Source organism: Periplaneta americana, chromosome 7, assembly GCF_040183065.1.
Source record: "Periplaneta americana isolate PAMFEO1 chromosome 7, P.americana_PAMFEO1_priV1, whole genome shotgun sequence".
In the NCBI taxonomy this organism is placed as follows: domain Eukaryota; kingdom Metazoa; phylum Arthropoda; class Insecta; order Blattodea; family Blattidae; genus Periplaneta; species Periplaneta americana.
This window is the reverse complement of record NC_091123.1, coordinates 84179161-84199753: the sequence shown is the minus strand read 5'-3', so window position 1 is coordinate 84199753 and position 20593 is coordinate 84179161. Positions and strand designations below refer to the sequence as shown.

Sequence of the window (20593 nt, the reverse complement as noted above, 5' to 3'; positions counted from 1 at the left end):
AAAGTAACATTTGATGTTTATTGAATGTCGAGTACCTATCATAACCTAGGCTAGTTGAATTTTCTTGAATACATATTCTAATGGAAAATGAATCACTTTCAGATTATGATGGCAGCAGTATAATTTAATCTATGAAACAGTTCTGCACTCTTATTGCTGTAGGTTGTTTCTTGTACCTGTCTTGTAACCAGTATTACGGCATGGCTTGGAGATCCCATGGCAGGGACAATGCTGATATGGTCCGTAATTTGAGAGGTAAGTATTTACCGGTACATTGATTTTATAGACTGGTTAGACTACATTTCAATAAACATTTATCTGAAAATTCTAATATATTTGTTTCAGCAAACGGCATTATCCGAAGTCAAATTGTAGAAGATGTCATGCTGAAAGTGGATCGTGGAAAATATGCAAAATTTAATCCATATATGGATGCCCCCCAAGGAATTGGGTACGGAGTCACTATCAGTGCACCTCATATGGTAAAGTAGAAATTTGTAAATATATTATAGGCTTGAAAATGGTTTATTATTCTGTTATACCAGTATCTAAATTTTATATGAAATTTTCAAGCCCTCACAAGATGTCTTACCAGTAGGCTAAAGCATGCATACAGATTGTCCCTTCATACTGCCGAATATTATAGTACATTAAATTTTTGTTTAATTAGCCTTGTTTGGCTGTTTGGGATTCTTTTATTACAGGATATCACTTACATACTGGTGGGCTATATATTATAATACTAATCACATATTGTTTATTAAATTTATCCAGTTTTATTCCTTACTGTTGCTGTCTTGTTCTCCATGCGTCAAGCACGTGATAATTCATTTTGCCTTTACACTTTCGTAAGAGTAAAATACTGATATATGGAAATAACTTTGTGATTCCATGGTTATGGTTGGTTAGTATTTTAGTGAATATTTAAGCAAGTCAAATGAAAGAATGCCTGGTGCTGGCTAAACTAGCACAGAGTTAGTTCCCTTCATGCTCCGCTTATACACTTCAAGTTTTTAAAGCAGTTTCCTCGGTTATACCAACATAACTTTGATTACATTACGAAAGATTGTGTACACTCTCGCTATGCCTTGCATATATATATGTTCCTTATTTCGCTGCAGCGTGACGTCATTGATGTCCACCAGTCTGGTGAGATTCGGAATACGCTGTATTATAACTACCTTCTGACGTCATCTATGACATAACCTTTCATCGTATTTTTTAAACTACCAGCATAACAAAAGCATAAACTAACCCAACCTGTCACAGGTTCGTATATATAGTCTTCAAACCAAGTGTTCTTTGTAATAGCAGTCATTTTCTTACACTGACTACACTATAATTCCAAACGAAAATTCACTTTTGATGATCGTTTGTAAGTTTTAAATTTCACTTGTTTTTCACTATGGACACAATTCTTTGGTTCTTCTGATGGAAGTAATTTATATTCTTTATTAAATTAAAAACTTTTTTCTATAGTACCTAGTGGTTATATTATGTCTTATCCACGTTAATGTGTGTTGTATGTCTTGAACACGTGCATACTTTCACTAGTACCGATATGATAGTTCTTGTCACAGTACACATATGCATGGAAGTAATGTCGGGCGCACTTCCATACAAGGGCAGTGGAATTTCTCTAAGTTTAGAGTCCAGTTTATGTGTGTGTTTAATCGAAAAAAAATGTCATATAAACATGCGTTCTAATCTCAATATTTTCTAGCTCCTAATTTTCGATTAATACACACACACCTAAACTGGGCTCTAACCTTAGAGGAAATGCCACTGCCCCTGTATGGAAGCGCACCTGTAATGTCTGGTACATACTGTCAATAAGTGGGAATTTATAAGTTCTCGATCTATTAGGTACTATGTAGGCTATATTGCCATCTATTGTTTTGTTTATAGACTTATCATAGACATAGTTGTTATAATCCTACAGATAGATAATTTTGAATGTTGATTTGTAACTCGTCTTCTTGGCTTAATGACTAAGGTATCGGACAAATAGTGAGATGTAAGGTTCTTGGATCGAATCCCAATGTCAGCAGTGGTGAGTAAATAAAATGTAATGTAGCTGATATTATATAACTTGAATGTAATTGTAGATATGTAAAGACAAAGAGAAAAAGAAAGCGAGAGAAGAGAAAGATAGGAGTAAAGGAAAGTAAGTAGAGAAGGAGGAGAGAGAGGAGATAAGAGAATAATTTTAATTAAATACTCATATTTCAGTAGTAGTGACGTCACCAATGACATCATACCTTTCCATCATATCTTTAAAATTACCGTTATGCCTTGCATATACGAATCTCTAATAGGTAGGTTAGTTTAGTTTATGCTTTTGTTATGCCTTGCATATACGAATCTGTGCAAATTTTGAAGTGCTGTCAGTATACTGGACACTTCCGAAATCACCATAATTAACTGTGCTTTAGTTGCACTAAAACTCAGAAAATGATAATTTTAACACACTGTAAGATGTAATTACAATAATCTGTGAATTTTGTTTTAATACTGGATTGGCACATTCTTCCCTGAAACCCAAATGTTCATCCTCTAGAGAGGCTTGTTCAGTCAAACTTAGTATCCATTCTCTATGTAAGACCACAGTCTAGTATATACAGTCACGAAGCTAAATATGTAGGAAATATGCATCCATAGATAGTTGCTAACCACTAGGATCGCTACTATCGCCCTATTACAGACAATGCGAAATAGTACCGGCACAGTGTATTGTTCCTAGTACCCTCAACAACTCAAGCTTAGTGACTGTATTATACTAGATTGTGGTAAGACAGTAAATTTTTAAAAGTTGTTACAGTTGGGACATGATAGTGACAGTTCTGTAGGAATTAATATTTTAAGTGATGATGTTAGCCATAATTGATAAAATACTGGAATAATAATTTAACATAATTACATGTTGACTTCACATAATTATGTAAAATATAAACCACAAAATTCTCTTTAAACACACTAAATAAGTCCATATTGTTGTTAAGTTAACTGTCCAAAGACAAGTTTGAATCTCATAAGTGACACCAATAAGGCATTACTCATGAGGCAACTAAGCCAGGAGTTAATGGAGTAGGGTGGCCAGTTCCTTTCCCCCCTCCATTGCTTATGTCGCTGATTAGTTAATACATCATAAATTAAGTAAAAAAAAATTTTTAAGGAACAAAAATACGAGTAACTTATGATGTCACATAAAAGTGAAGATTAGACTTTTGTTGGGAAAACACACAAACAGAACTACTTTTTTAAGTGAACACAAAATTCATTACTATATAAGACTACATTAAACTGAGATCATCAAGTCATTGTATTTGCTTGCTGAAAGCGCAAGCATCACTTTGTATGGCAACAGAAAAATGTTTGAAATAGAAACTTTGAACAGAATTCAGATAAACATAAAGTGACCCCTATTATTAACCACCACAGATGGTTGAACAACCTGCACTACAACAGAATTGGGTTCAAAATGATTCATCCACATCTTCTGCCCAAACCTACTTGTCTTTACCACTAGAATGCATGAATTTCAAGTGTTGGTTGGTTGGTAGCCAATGCTCTGGTATCATGGCAATGAAGCCATCAGCTGTTTTGTAGTCCAGTATTTTTCTGTGATGTTGAGATGAACAGGCAAAGCTTCGCAATTTTTCAGGTAGTACTTATTCATGATTGCGTCCTTTCCACATAACACACGACTGGGTGAGAGGAAGATGCTGATTCTGTATAAATGAGCTGCCAAACAATCATGCCCTGGCAGAAAGCAGAAGGCTACCACTACTGAATTTCTTGGTTTTTCAGGAATGATGTTTAAATTTTGGAGGAGGGGTTCCCATGATTTATCTTTAGCTGATTCCTTTATTTTGTTAAAAAATGTTTGTTTGTATTGGAATTCTTTTTATTGAATTTAACAGAAATAAATGATTTTTGAGTAATATGTTTTTATATTAGGGTGCAGCCTTTCTTAGCCAGTTGATCTGCCAATTCATTACCTGCAATGCTGCAGTGTGCTGGATCCATTGCAGAACTATTTCCTTGCCTAGTTTTTGGAGCTGCTTGATCAGGATGCAGCACTGAGAAATTGTGTCAGTTTTCTGTGAACTATTATTAGCTGTAGCTTGTGTAGCTGCTTTTGAGTCAATGAGGATTACAGCTTTGGAAAATTTATTTATTATTTGAAGTAGATTGGTTAGAATAGTGAATACAGCTTCAACTTCTCCACCAAAATTTGTAGAGCCCTTCCCGACTGCTTTATAGACTGAGAAAAATTTACAAGTTCCTCCACCTCCTGCACCATCAAAATCGTTTTGTAAAATTCCATCACTGTAAATGTGTAGCCATGTTTCACAAGGATATTTGCTATTAATTGTTTCTAATGTTAATTGTTTTGCTACATTTGGATTTGTATAATTTTTAACAATTGAGGACATCACTCGAATAAGGGCGTATAGGGCAAAATGTAGTTCTGATATAAACTAATTTCAATGTTTGTAAGCTGTCAGGTTTATCATAGTTGTGTCGAAAAAGTTTTTCATTACTGTTAAATACTTTCGAGGATATTTAAAACAAAATTATTGAAACATAACAGCAAATAGTATGTTCTGCTATTAGTAAATAAATATAATATGTAACTTTGTATACGCCCTCTTTCCAGCGACAATATGTTTTAGTACTGTTTTTAATTATTCTGATGTTCTAGGTGTCTAACTTCACATGAAAATTAATTATATAAGGGAATATCTCGTACTTTATTAATAATTTTGTCTGAGAGAAGTAAAATAAAATAAATTCAACAAAATAAAATATACATTTACCATAACATATTAAATAAAATTATTTAGTAATTACACAAGTAGGCCTACAAAATAACATTACATTTTCAGTTTATGGTTTTCTTGTTCTTATGTCTTTTTCTTCTTTATGCATCATCACTATTGTTGCTAGAGTCATCTTCACCATTGTGTGATGATGTCCTGACTTTATTCAGCATTGAGTTCAGCCAACTTTGGCCATCTTCATCTGAAAACTGTAAGAGGTCTCTTAAGTCTTTTGCCTTGGAGGGTTACAAAGGCACTGGGTTCATTTGTGTTGGAGTCAAAAGTTTCAGCTGTGACATTTCCATTCCCGTCTTCCAAATGTTGAAGGAAACAAATGATGCAGATTATGAGGTTCAAGCTAAAAATACCCCTGATGTAGTGTATTGCAGTTGTGTATACTTTTGCATCATGATTGTATGAGGACGATTTAAGTGCGTACCCTTTTTATTATTGAGGATGTCACCTGAAACCAGTTTATTCGGAACTGTTGTTAATCGTTTCTCTGAAATTTGCAATAGACTCAATAGAAAATACTGATAACATCAAATTTTTTACCCCCATTATAGAAAACACTATATTTCCACAAATTATCCCTATTCTTGATTCCCAGCTTTTAGATTCACTCTTTCAAGGCAAGAAGTAATAAAATGATATTGTTCTAATTTCGAACCCATGTCCCAAAGCATTTAAAAATAGAGAGTTGATCGTCCTTTGAAATTTCATGTGTACACATTTTCATGCATCATCTTCTTACTGGTGTAAATAACTTCTTTTCCATTTCCTTGCCTATACAAGTTGTGTATGACTTGCCACTGTTTCTATTCATTTTCCTTTCTTCACAAGCTTCTTTTTTTCCTATATTTCCGGTCATGATTCACTGCTGCAACTGACAACCTGAAGTAGGCCTAAACATCGAATATTAGCCTACTACAGTATGGCTTGCAACAGCATGTGACTGCCGCTGTAGTAGATGCGTTCACTTGTTCAACGTAGATGCATAACATTGTGTCCTGTGTTATGTATTGAAGCTAGACTTACGAAAATTTACTACAGTGTACTATACACATTCAACTATCTAATCCCTTGATGGTCGGAAAACGGGCGTATAAGCATATACACTGTTATTCGGGTGAAGTCCTCAATTGGTTCCATAAGTTGTTTTCAGTTGAATATGTGTGTATTCCAAGAGATTTTGTCGGATTTGTAACATTTCAGTGTTAGTATGGGGAATGAAATGCGTTTGTAATCTTTTAACTTTCTATTTTTGTGTTTTTAATTTAGTAGACAACATTTTTATTTTCTCCAATAGTCTGTATTAGGTAGTCTGATTAATTTCTCATACTGGATTTCTGCTTGTTCTTCAGACTCGTGTATCAGTGGTTTTTGTTGAGTGTTGATATTTGTTGTCTCATTGAATCTATTGGTGTGGATTTCACTGCACCTGTAATTAAACGTAGTGCTTGGTTTTGAAATTTTTCTATTTGATTTAATTGTTCTGGGTTGGCTGTGATGAGTATTTCACTACGATATTTGAGAACAGGTTTTATGTACAAATTATATGTGGAATTTAGTGTACGTCTCTGACTTCCCCATTTGCAGCCAGCTAATCTTTTTAACAGATTTAATTTTTTTTGGGCGTTTTCTACTGCAGTATTAATATGATCTTTCCAAGATAATTTGTTATCAAATGTGACTCCTAGATATTGTGAATTGATTGTTCTTTGTCAGGGAAGTCCATTAATCTTGATGTTTATATTAAATGGTTTAGTGGCATTTGTGAATATTTGATACTTAGTTTGTCTGCATTTACTTGCATTAGGTTAGTATAGCACCAATTTTCGAATTTAGTCATAGCTGTGTTAATTTGGGTTTCCAATGATTTGAGCTTGTTCTTTGGTTTTAAAATCCAGATGATGAGTCATCAGCAAATAATGCACACTTTATTTCTTTGCCCAAAGATTCGGGAAGATCGTTGATAAATATATTAGATAGTGTTGTACTCAACACTGCTCCTTGAGGTACACCCATAGCTGTTTGTATTTTGAAAAAATATGACTGATATTTAACTGTGCTGAATCCCTGTGAGATAAATTCTTGTAAGCAACGGAGCATATTACCTGAGATTCCTATTTTGTACAATTTTTCTACAAGCTTACTCCTCCATATGCTGTCATAAGCAGATTTAAAATCAACAAAAACAGCTGCAGTATGTTATTTTTTTTTCATGGCTTCTTTAATACTCTGAAATAAACAACTTGTTCGTTAGGTGAGTGGTATTGTCTAAAGCCAGCTTGCAGTTCTGAAAACAAGTTGTTGGATTCAAGGAACCAATTGAGATGTGCAGCAATAATTTTTTCCATAGTTTTGCATATCTGGCTTGTCAGGGAAATAGGTCTGTAGTTATTAATATTAGATGCAGTTTTACTTTTCTTCAAAATGGGTATAATAATGCTTTTTTGCCAGTTAGCAGGTACTGAAGTGTTCCATTCATAATTGAAAAAGTTCAGTAGGGTTTTTTAGACTTGTCTCCAAGGTTCTTGATAAATTCTGAATGAATTAAATCTGGACCAGGGGCTTTATTGGATAGCAGCATCTAGTTCATGGATTGTGAAATTAACAACAAATACTTCTCTTGTGTTTGATATAAACAGACTTCTTTAATTTCAAGTATAAGTCTCCAATTTTTGTATTTGGTGTGTTATAACTGGCCTTGGAAGATTCTGGTTTTTCTAGTGAAGTCAATCTGATTTCTTTTGTGAGGGATAGAGTACTGGTTTGACTAACAGGGATAGTTCCTTCTCTTTCAGTTGTAACATGATGAATATTTCGAAAATTTGGAATTAGTATAAACCTGTCCACATGGTTCAGCTGACAACATAATTACTAGAGACGAAAATTTCATGCACTATAAAATCCCAAAATATTCATGCATTCATGCACAATCAAACTATGAAACAATCAAGCGGAAAATACATTAAAACATGCACTTTCATTTTTGTTCCAAATTTCTTATTTCACTTGACTTTATTGCACAGTTAACAACTAAGGTTCCTGCTCTTGTCAGTCAGTATGTTTTTGTAGGCAGAGAATGACCTCTGTACATTGGAAGAAGTAATGGGTGCAAACTTGAATGAACCTTTTTCTGTTACTTATTTTTTTCCTCCTTTTTCAGTCCTGATTCCTGAAGCTAAAATGAGGGTCATAAAAATCGAGAAACTGAGGTGTCCACTCAAAACCATTAAAACATGCATTTAAACTGAATATAATGTATATTATATGCATGATTATGCTAAAAATTGCTTAAATATGCATTATGCCTGTTTTTATCCCCAAAAAGGCCAAAACATGCAAACATGCATGGAAAAAGTACACGTATTTGGAACCGGAAAGTAATGAAATGGAAAAGTACTAAATTTGAACTATGTCCTATGTTCCTATAAAAACATGCATTTGCATGGAATTCTCGTCTTGATAATTACACTAGGCCCTCGCTAATCCGGTGGTCTCCTTCCAGTGTACTTCCTATCACTTCTACTGTAATAATTTTCTGGGAAATTTGCACTGTGCAGCAGTATCATTGGGAAATACCTTGATAGATCTTGTCTGAGAACTTCGCTCTTTTATTTTGAGTAGCATAGCATGCATGATGACCTATACAGCTACTTTCCCATGTTGCATTCATCGCTTACAACTGTTAAGCTTAAAGGGACACTATTAAGGAGCCAGGCAACAGCTGTAAAAATGAAGAGCTGTTGGTGGTTTCAATGTGCGGATTTCATCCGGATGCACAAGGGATGCATTTTCTACGAAATCTATTTGTCAAACATTTCATCTTCAGTGAGATTACTTCTGCAATTTTCAAAATATACTGGTTGTGCACTCTTTAAAAGATATGCTTTTTGAAATGGCTTAACTTTTTGTCTACTTCTTCTGCAAGTTTTTTTACTTTCACATTTTTTGTTGTGAAACATTTAGAAAGCCACTTTCATTGCTTCATTGGCGCAAAATTGCAGGCTTCTGTAGTGTAGATTTATGTTTAAAGTAAAATTGTATAAGACACACATTATTCTAAATTTGTACATACTGCACTGTGATATGACGCGAAAATGAGCTAATACATGCACTAAACATAACTTAAGTTATGCATAGTCATGAATGAGATGCTACATGAAATTGTTCATTAGTGTCAAGTAACTTGTGTTTGGACAAAATGGTCTGTATTGTTGCTCTAACCAGGTGTGTGCAGGCTTTGCCCATTAGGGCATGAGTCTTACTCTCTTCATTTCTTGCCAGTGCTCTTCATCTCAGACAAGTCTCAGATTGCCAAGAGAGTCTGCAAGGTGGTAAGCAGTAGTCTAGAACACAAGGGTTATCAGCTCGAAGCTTTCAGGATTCGGAGTAAGCTTGCTCAGTAGTTTGGAAAGTTGGGAGAAGTGTTCAGAGCAATGAAGGGAAAAGTGGTGACGTCATACCATAGTGAACTTCTGTGGGGATTCGCAATGGAAGATGATACAGATAAGACTAGACATCAATGCTAGTAAGCTTCAACCATGCATAGGAAGAAGCCTATATAAGAATTGAATATAATAATGCTGCAAAATATTGAATCTCGTGAAAATTTAATTAATTTACAGCTACTTTAATCTACTTTTCATGCTAACTTGTACGCAAAATATTTACTCAGGAAAGGATAGCTATACTTGAAGAGCTAAAAAATAATATATTTGAGAACATAAGTACAAACTGTGTTATTAGTTCACTATAAATCCTAATTACTCTGATTAATTTATTAAGCACAAAGTACTTCAGATGCTTATTCGTATTGGATATTATATTTTTTTATTAGAAGGTCTAAGTGAATCTACTATTTCAGCCAGTTATGAGATTGCTTTAATAAGGAACACATTGTGATCCTTCATAGAAGGGGAGTTTGTGAAGGAATGTTTACTTGTTGCAGTATATGCTATTTTCAGACAAGGAAGAAAGAATCTTAATATCTGCCCCAGCACTTGATTTGTAATAATAATAATAATTTTTAATCCCTACTATATGCTGTAGGTTATTCATTTAATATCCAGTTTAGCTTTAATGCACATAATTATAATCGGTCTACAAGGCTAAAACATAATTTAAAACATCCACTATCACTTAAGTAAGCCTAAGAGAAATCATTATTACATGATTTCAGAAATTTTAAAGCCCAAAATGTATAACAGTTGAATAAACCATAAGTAACTTATGCTAGTAATATTAAATTATCGGATACTTTTCTCAACTTTATAAATAAATTGGTGCCATGAGCCCTAATGCTCACTGTAAATATATCAGTGAACAAAAGACAATCCTTCTCTCACATCAGTTTTAGAAATCACTGAGAAAATGAGGTGGAGGGAGACGTTATGATTTATCTCGAACTATACACTGTTATTGTTAAGTATTTATTAGAGGATACATGCTGAAAAAACCACAAATTTTTCAAGATCAGTGAAAGCCACAGCGGTTGCAGTAAAGAATGGAACATATTGTATGAAAAAAAGAATTTCTGTTCTTTTAACTGGAGTTTTGGTTAACCAAGGTTCTACTTGACAGCAAGAGTGATATAGTGGTGCTAGTGGTGGTGGTGGTGGTGGTGGTGGCGGTGGTATATGATCGAACCTGTGATCATCCTAGTGGGACATCAACATCTGTTATGCAACATTACTTCTACTCCTCCAGTCAAATTAAATGGCACAATAATCGCTTTTACATCCTGTGTTAAAAACCTTGGAGTTTACTTCGATATGCTTTTAAACTGGAACAACCAAGTAACTCATATTATCAAATTTCTCTCACTATCACTCAAAAGAATATACTAGTAATACCCCACTTTGATTATTGTGATTTTCTATTGACTGACCTCAGTGTCAATCAGTCGCAAAGATTACAATGTGTTCATAATTCTTGTGTTCGCTCCGTCTGCAACGTCTGTCGCACTGATCACATTACCCCATCCTTCCATACTTTAAAACTACTTTAATTCCCTAGTTCTCCTTTTCCAAGTCCTTCATACTTTCACACATATCTGCCTTGCCTCCCACTTCAGTTACCTATCATCGTATCACAATCTCTTTATATACTCATGTAAAATAGCTGCATACTAGCCATTCCAACATATAAGACATCATATACATCATCATACACAATTTCGCTATCGCACTTGTGGAATCCCTACCCAGTGACATCAGAGATTGTTGGAATTTAACAGTGTTCAAAAACAAACTCATTAAGCATTTTCTTACTGCGTAGAGTGCAATGCAGTAAACTGAGTTTTCTAACTTATTGCAACTATTTCGAAATTGTTACTTTTTGTTCCACTTTATATTTGCACAGTCAGCTACTTACTTCTAGATCTTTAATCATTTTTCTTAATCATTAATATATTAGGTAGACAATATACTGTATTAGTACCTTTTGTCCCATTGTGATCTTATCTTCCTACTAGTGTATACATACATATATATATATATATATGTTATTTCTCTCATTCTTTTTGCATTTGTATCTATAATTTTATTTATATTTCTTACTTCCAAACCCTTTAACTCTATTAAATATAGAATATAATCTAAATTTAACAGAAGAAATACTGAAATCAGAAGTAAACACTGAAATAATGAAACAATTGTCTTTAGAGGCAATTAATATTAGGTATCCTCCACAAAACTGGCTTCATTTATACACCGACGGATCCTTGATCTTTAGAGAACAAGGTGCCGGTGCAGGTGTTAACGGCTATCTCTTTTCACTTTATAGATCTCTTGGATATGGAACAACAAGTTTTGATGGAGAAATCATTGCAATAAGTGAAAGTCTCAGGAATCTTCTATGCCATATCATTAAATTTAATAATGCAGTTATATTGTCAGACTCCAAAGCAGCTATTCTGTCAATAGTCACTAAACACACACCTTCATCTCAAACAGCAAAAATAACTAAAATGCTCTCTCAATTAATATCACTCAATAAAAGTGTATTCCAATGGATACCATCCCATTGTGGAATCTTGGGAAACGAGAATGCAGATGCTTTAGCAAAAAAGGGCAGCACTGCTACTTACAGACCTGTTACTAAATCTATGTATTACTTTGTGAAAATATTTATTAAATCTACATAGACTTCAACAAACAAAATTTGATAATACAATCTCAAGGGAAAAAATGGAACTCCCTGCATCATAATCCACAGTTAATTCCCGATTTACCACGAAAATCGTCTGTAGCTGCATTTAGATTGGCAACAGGCCATGACTGTTTGGCCAAATACCTGCATAGAATTGGAATATATCAGTCTCCTAACTGCCCATTGTGCAACTAAAACCAAGAAATGGATTCGGAACTCCTCAAAATCTGTACTTCATTGGCTGGTCATGATAATATCTTTGAAAAATATTGGAGTGCAAGAGGTCAAATAACTTTATCGTCAAACGCCTGGCATTAGAAAACAACAACATCATTTCTTATTTCGTTCTTCTCTCTGTATTTGTTTCTTGTATATGTCTATTTGTATTTTGATGATGTGTGGTAGAGAAGGCCTGATGGCCTTAACTCCGCCAGATTAAATAAATAAATCTTCAACTGCAAGAATCAGAAGTACTTCATCAGAAGAATTCATACCTATTCGTGATTGCATCCCGCTTTCATGTGAAGATGACGAATTTCGCAGGGATCGCGTGATTACTAGTTTCGCTGTTGCTCCCACATATTGTGTTGATGTGAGCAGACCTTAATACTTTAGTTCTGTAGTTAGCAATACGTGCGTAGTTATTGGAGGTGACTGTCCAGCAATGTCCACAGCAAGGGTCTGTTTACTCTTATGAACTGTCGCTGCAGCCTGTGACATATCAACTGACCTTGCACCAGTGAGTAACTCGCTCTGAAGTTCAGATTAACAAAATTCATGTGCCAAAATCGCTGGTGCTTACTGTATTATTAATATATAAAAATCAATTTGTATTGCTAACGTCATTTTTTTGTGAGTGTCTCAAATTATCATAGCACTACTGAAACCACTTCTCCGACTTTGAAAGAACGTGGTGGTGGAGAAGCAGAGCAAGTAGTCTGTGCTCCGTAGTGGCTTCGAGCTGATAGCCCAGAAGCAAACAGTTGCATTTTATAATCCACCAACACTGCTGTAAACTGAATTCTTTCAATGTAAAAGCAGACTCCTAGAAATCCTTGCACGTAAATTCACTGAACCTATGTTTCAGTGATTTGAGAGTGGGGGTGAAATGACATTTGCAAGAGAAATGGTACATTTAATTATTAATTTTTCATTAGGTTATTTGTACTGCATAATATACTGTCAAGGACTTCTGTACTTGCATAGTTCTGCAATTTGGTTTACCGAATTCTTAACCAAGTAACTGAATTCAGTGATTTAAAATTCATCTTTGACGGTTTACAGAGTTCGTTTCAAAATCTGGATAAAATTCTTCTGCCATTTTGTAATTATATCTCCTTCAAAGAGCCTTCTAATATCTTAGCTATTAGGGTAAACATTTCTTAAGTGAAGTGGACAGTTGACACAAGAAAGAAAATCCTTTCACATATTTTTAATTCAGTTAATTGTTGTGTTTTGAAGTTAGAGTATATTTTAATTTCATCAAACATCCATATTGAAGTTTGCAGATATTAATTTGATTGAAAATTCACATTTCTTAATTTATTTATGTTTAAATATGGGAGCAAATGGAATAATTAATGTGATGTCATTAACCAATTTGTATAATTAAGCTAATATACTCAGTATCATGGTAATTATTATACTTATATCTTGGTTTTTCATTATCGCCCTTGGTTATTTGTACTACACAATTTTCATCTTTGTACTGATTATAAGCTTCACTGTAGTGGATAGTGTAGTCTCTTTTTTAATTAAACTGGCTCAGTGTTTTATGACATATTTTGTCACCCTTCCTGTTTTCATAAACCTAAATCTTTCCTAACATCATCTTGTTTTAACTACTCATAGTAGTTTTCTTCATATTAACTGGGGATAAACTGCTCATGCACCTTTGCGAGTCACAGTGGAGTATGACATAAATGTTTTTCAGAGCAGTATGCCTGCAATCACTCTGATTGCCCATTATCAATAAGCAAGGATCTGCACATCCTGCGTGTAAAGATATGTATGTTCTGTACTGTGACATTATGTGTTATTTCATGAGTAAATCAACAATATACTGCTTTATTTTGACACTATCTGTAGTGTAACAAAATTTCGAAGAACAAAGAAAACACCATTTTTATTTCGAGTAAATTGAAATTGTAGCACAAAGGTTTCACATGTTGATGTTATTGGAGTTAACAGTTACATTTCATGTGCAACTTCCTTCCTTTGTAGGATTTCAGTATGAGAAAAATATGTCCAAAAGTTACAGATATTTTATTTTATCTCGGCCTCTGTGCATCATCACAGTTTGCGGTAAGGGGAAAAGGAGATAGCAAAAAGATAAGGTTGTATTGTTTTTAATATGCTGATACTCATGACTAAGACAAGGCACTTAAAATTTAACTGTCACTGACTGGCGGAGACATAATGAAATATCTGTACCAGCATGGCAAAAATGTGTAATATAGTAAAATCTTTAAATTGTATTTTGCAGCACTGCAGTACTTAATCTATACTTGGTAACACACACACACGGATTTGCGTTTTACTTTTCCTATTGATCTTAAGAGCCAATTGGACCTTTGTGATAACATTGTCATACTTGTGTGGATATGTAAGATTTGAACTCTTTTATTACAAAGTAAATTGAACGTGCATTACTATAAAATTCAGATTTATTTTAACAGTATCATTTAATTTACAACAGAATACTACAAGTCAGTCAACATCTTAAACTGCACTCCTTTTTTTTTTCCTCATGTCCACCTTTTTAAACTATGGAGATAATGACGACATCCTAAGAAATGTTTTCTCTGTCTAGTAGTAATACATTGAAGCTTCAGTTATATTGTCTTGTTTTACCATAATTATTTTTGAAAATAATTGGTCAGTACTTAATACCAGTACCATTAAATGCTGTAATACTCTCAGACTCAAAATTTCGAAATTCTACTAATTGTCGTTTTTGCCATATCATGTACCAGTACATTTCCCCTGGATGACTGGCATTCATACGATCTCGAGCATCCAGTGACATGCTCAAGCTGTATTGCGAAAGAAATAAGACTCCAAGAAATGTTAGAACCATTAGTTACTTTGTAAGATGAGAGTGATACAGAGGATGACTAATATTGATGATGACGAGGATGATGATGATGATGATGATGATGGCAATGGAGACAAGGCTGAGGACACTATTAGCTTTTCCCCTTAAATAGCAAATAGCACTTCAATAAGTTAGGTTTTTTATATTTTATTGTGTCACAACATTGGTTTTCTTATTAAGAACTGAACCTTTTTCTTGCCTTTTTTTGAAAGATAATTTCTGACTTGTCAAGAAGCTTCTGGAAGACGTCGTTGAAATTTACGAATGCATCTTCTGTATGACTGCTTGCAATATTGCCTTCGCCATCTGCAAAACATACTCTGTGAAACTGTGTCGTCTTGTTTGACTTGCTTTGTAGCTCTGACAACATTGCTCTTGCACATTATTGGCACTCATCAGGAGATTTGGACTCCACTGTAAGAGTGCATGAGCTGTTAATTTCAGTGTCACAGTCCATAAACAAACATGGTATTCCATCAAAACATGTGATTTGGTTTATTAAATTTTACCGCATTTATTAAGCTTCCTTGTTAAAGTGCTGTAAGAAAATTATAATCACTTATCATTAAATTAAATGCATGCAGTACAGTAGTGTTATTTCTTGTAATACATAATTTTGTTCAAAGTTACAACATAAAAGAAAGATGTTCATATTTGGCTAGATTTTATTTTGGGACGAATTGTTGCTGTAACATTGGTGAAGTCGCAGTTTTGTGGAACTAATTAACAATGATTGTAGCTGGAAATGAAATGTGATAATCTTCGGAACTGCAGAATTTCTGTACAAATGTTTAATGAATATATTGTAGTTGAATCAGCACCACGTGGTGTTGTATTTTCTCAGTATAACTTTCCTGTTTGAGTTGTATGTATTATACTGTGTAAAAGTCTTCTGAGAATATGGTATATTATTGAAAATGAAGTGTAGTGAATTGATGAAATTTTTAAGTACTGTAAGTGAATGTCATTTGAGCCATATTTCGTTGTATTTGTACTCCAATAAAACCTTTATTTTTCAGCATGCCCATGCACTGGAGTTGCTAAAGGATCATTTAAAAGAGGGTGAACGAGCACTTGATGTTGGGTCAGGGAGTGGGTATCTGACAGTGTGTATGTCTCTGATGGTTGGAGAAAGTGGATTGGCTGTTGGAATAGATCACATCCCTGAACTTGTTGAATTTTCTCGCAACAATGTACAGAAGGATAAACCTGAGTTACTTGAAAGTAACAGGCTAAAACTGATTGGTATGTATAAATATTTCATGCTTTTATGAACACTTTGATGAAATGTAGTGTTTTTACAATTCAGTTATCAGTGGGGTTTCTATATGCAGTGGAATCTTCATATCTGGCACCCAAATAACCAGCAGTTGCAAAACAATGACACTTTTCAATAAGAAAAAGGAAAATGAAAATACGAGAAAGAGTTAGTAAGTTACAAATTGAAATGGTGACCTATATTTTTGAATCTGGTGTCTGAACCTATCACTGCTAGATCGCAGTATTGTCAATGTATACACAAGTAAAATAAAGAAGCAGCAGTTTTAAGATGGTGGCACCTGCACGAATGTACCAATATGCCTTTAAATAACCTATGAAACTATTTTCCAATTAACCAGCAAAATCAATTACTTGGCACTTGCTTTGTCCCATAGTTACCGGATATCAGGAATTCTGGTGTATTAGAATAACATTGATTAACAGAACCTTAAAATCCACCCTTCGTTCCCACATCAATATCTAGTATTCGATTTTTGTATAATAGCTCATTGCTAACAGGATGGTGATAATGAAGTATTGTGCCAAAGAACTTTTAATTGCAAAGCATGAAAAATATAATATTTATTTTCTGAAATTGTCATAATTCCTACATGAGATGTAGGCCTATATACTTGTGTAATTTGCTTTGTACAATTTTAATTTATTTACATATTACGATTGCCATATGTAGTCTATATTGCATTATGGAGAGACCTAGATTAAAGATTCTGCACCCAAAAAAAAATGTCACTTTTCCATAATAATCGTCAAAACTTGCTAAAAGAAACTATATCTCTGTGCTTACTGTTAAGACTACTGTTACTGTTAAGACGATGACAAGGAAAGTGTTCGAACCTCAAGAGCTTGATTGTGATGAAAATTGCTTAAATGACTAATTCCATGGGTCGCTGATAATGTGGTGGTGATCATCTGTTTTGATTTTTCATTGTTTGATCATTATAATGTTTTAAAAGTTGCACATCTTGTACCACTTTTACACGCAGTCTTAATTGAATCCACAGACTGCTTGCTCTATCAGTATCAGTATCACTGCCTTCCTGTTTCTCTGCTTGCATCTACAGTAGCATAAGGTTGCCATTTTTAAAAGTGAAAATCTAGGACACTATACTTCCATCTTTAAAATGTGCAAAGTGAAAAAGTGATAAAAGTAAATACTAATTTACTTTCTTGCATTAGATGGGATAGTAAATATAAAATAGGCTATCCTAAAACTTTAAAACAATAAAAAAAATGTTTCATATAGACTGGTCTAGGCTTCGGACAATCGAAACTAGTCAGTCAGGTATTTTTATAATATTAACACAGTAAAGAAATTATTGTTAATCAGTATTTTGTGTGGTTCACATTACATAGTGAAAAAAAAATATGTTAATGAATTTCAAGTGCACTTGTTTTGTTCCTTTTGGTTAGGAGATTAATGCTGCAAAATATTAGTCCAGTTCGAGTTCATGTAATACTGCCTCATAGGCTAGTACTTTTTTTTTTTTTTCCGAAAATAAAGGGTCCATGTTGGAGGTTCAAAGAAAGAAGTTTGTTGTAGTAATGTGTTTATAATCAGTCATATTAAACTCGGTTTTATTAATTTTCTGGTGAAACTCTTAAATCATGGCTGTATCATGTTCAGAATGGAAAACCTCGGGTATGATTTGAAGGTCAAATGCTGTCAGCATGCCAGGAGGTGCTTCAGGTTTACTTATATCATAAAATTGAAACATTGCCAATGAAGAAAGCTATTAAGAATGTTATTTATGAACTAAATGAACTTTGGTTAAAAGCTTGTGTCCCAACTTTTGATTAAGTATGATTGCTATGGCAGTAAAAAGGAGAGACAAGGAGAATGACATACACACAGATGTATATAGAACTAATGAGAGAAAGAAAGCAACAGGGTAATAGGGAAATACAGCCCAGCTAGCTATTAATTGCAGTTATGACATGCAACGAACTCTGATATACATACAATATAAATGCCACTTAAGTAGAAAATATACAGAGTCCCAATGAACATTCTTAGTGTTTCTGTCAGCTGATCAGTGGCAGATCCCCCCTGCTACATCCACAAATTCATGGCACTTGGCCAGATTAAAACACATACTATGTTATATTAATAGCATCTGATACTCACCCTCTTCACAGCAGCTGCTGAAGGTTGCCCATCTTGTGTGATACATAATTCACATCACATTATTCCAGCACCTGTTTTATTAAATGTATTTACTAAATTTAGTATTTTTTTTTATATATAGAACTGGAAGACAAGGGAATTTACATCTGAAGTTTTCCCTTGTTCTGCCACACAATTTCTTTTTCCATTTATTTTCATAATATGTACACGCTCGTGCACTGAATATGTAACCATTGCAAAGCACAACACAACGGTTTTCTTTTGCAATGGCAGGATTTTGGTATAGTCGCCATTAATCAGTACGACCTTTTACTTACCAGTATCAGTCACATTTACTGAATGATGTTATAGCCATGCAGCATGCAATATACACAACACAACATAATAAATTGTACTTATGCTTAGTTGGAACACTGCTTGTCTTTTCTGCCAGCTGTCACTGATAGACTACAGACTGGCACAACTAATTTCAGGGGACATGGATTCACTGGTGATTTCCATCTCTTATTTCCTACTTTCCTCTCTCTTTGTACATAGACAAGAAGAGCTGATGCCTGAAGTATAACTTAAACACCACTCAGGAGTGATGAAATAAGCATTTTTAGTGGTTAGTCTTAAAACGAGGATGCCCAATTTTGAGAATGTACGTATGGAAGAAGAACTCATGTGGCAGAACAAGGGAAAACTTCAGATGTAAATTTCCTTGTCACTCAGTTATGTATAGCGAAACAATACTAAATTTAGTGAATAGATTTAATGAAACAGGTTCTCTGAATGATGTGATAAGATATGAGATGGACAACTCCTCCAGCAGTTACTGTGAGGAAGTTGAATACTGGATATTATTAATATAACATAGTATGTATGTTTTAATTTGGTGAAGCACCATAAGCTTGTGGATGCAAGCAGTGGCAGTAGCAGGAGGGAAACACTGGGAACGTTCACTAGGATCCACTGTATATTATAAAGTTTGCAAATCTCTGTTTTTGTTATGAATTTATTCACATAATATAAATATTGCTGTCTGAAAAAATGGATTATTGTTAATAATGTTGAACTGTATGTTAAATTGTGCTATTAAATGGTGTTGCAGTTGGAGATGGAAGACAAGGCTATTCGGAGGATGCTCCATACAATGCCATACATGTTGGAGCAGCATCTCCCTCATTGCCTCAAGCTGTAAGTTATGTGAAGGGTTATTAGTTCTATGTTATAAAATTAAGTCAGCATTAATTTCTGGATATGCTTCAACAGAGTATATTAGTCATTTCACATTCTCATATTTCATCCATCTGGATAAAATAGATTGGTCTGCACTTGCAAGGGGAAGTTTCGAAGTGTATATGTGTTATTTTAATTAAACAATTTATAAGGTTTGAGGAGTAGCTTAAAAAATCTACGTTGTAGACATAAAGAGTAAACCAGACTGTCAATTTTCCACACTGGAGACCTCAGTTGATATCCTTGTGAATCTGCCTAGAATTTGTGATGGATACAGACAGATAGCTTCTGGTGGCAGCTTTTTGAATGGTACAGTACTTATATTTCACCATTGCTATGTTAATCACTTTCATAATCTTGGTATAGCATACTGTAAGTCCATCTCCCATGTTGTATTACATGATAACCCTTATGGTCATTCAACAGGACGAGACAACAATCAGCCATTAAAATATATTTTTAGTAAGGTGCAATCATTGGATTGAGTGGTTTTTCATCAGCTGTAGCTTATCTGTCAGTCATGTCAGTAATTCTTTTTGCTTTCTCATTATTAAATAATCTTTGTTAAACACGAATGTGTACTGTACAACTTTTAGCCAATTTTTATTTATTCTGAAGTTCTTCCTTGGGGCGTCACAGATTGTGGGTGAATGTGGAGTATTGGTGGAATGATGATGTTAATGATAAGGGGAAATGGAAAAACCGAGAGTGAAATCTCTCTCACTTGCTTTGTTCACCACAAATTTCTTTGTGAGCCAGATGGGGGTTGAACCCAGGTGACCTTCGTTACGTGATAACTTGTCATATTAAGCCCATATTAAGGATGCAACCTTCTGCGGTTTGTCATATTTCGGTGACTACTAAATGTGTTGTTGTTGTTTTCTA

The 20593-nt window shown here is 34.2% G+C and overlaps 1 protein-coding gene across 10 annotated transcripts in view; it reads left to right on the top strand.

The window, feature by feature from the left end:
- Pcmt (Protein-L-isoaspartate (D-aspartate) O-methyltransferase) overlaps positions 1-20593 on the top strand; it is a 60735-nt gene that overhangs the window by 355 nt on the left and 39787 nt on the right. For 7 of the 10 annotated variants that reach the window (XM_069830948.1, XM_069830951.1, XM_069830955.1 and 4 more), the window contains exons 2-5: positions 163-255; positions 346-482; positions 16101-16326; positions 19581-19666. In XM_069830948.1, coding sequence (XP_069687049.1) covers positions 163-255; positions 346-482; positions 16101-16326; positions 19581-19666 — 542 coding nt within the window. Of the gene's footprint in view, positions 1-30; positions 50-102; positions 256-345; positions 483-16100; positions 16327-19580; positions 19667-20593 lie in introns of those variants that run through there. The other 3 variants (XM_069830949.1, XM_069830950.1, XM_069830953.1) reach the window with 2 other exon arrangements.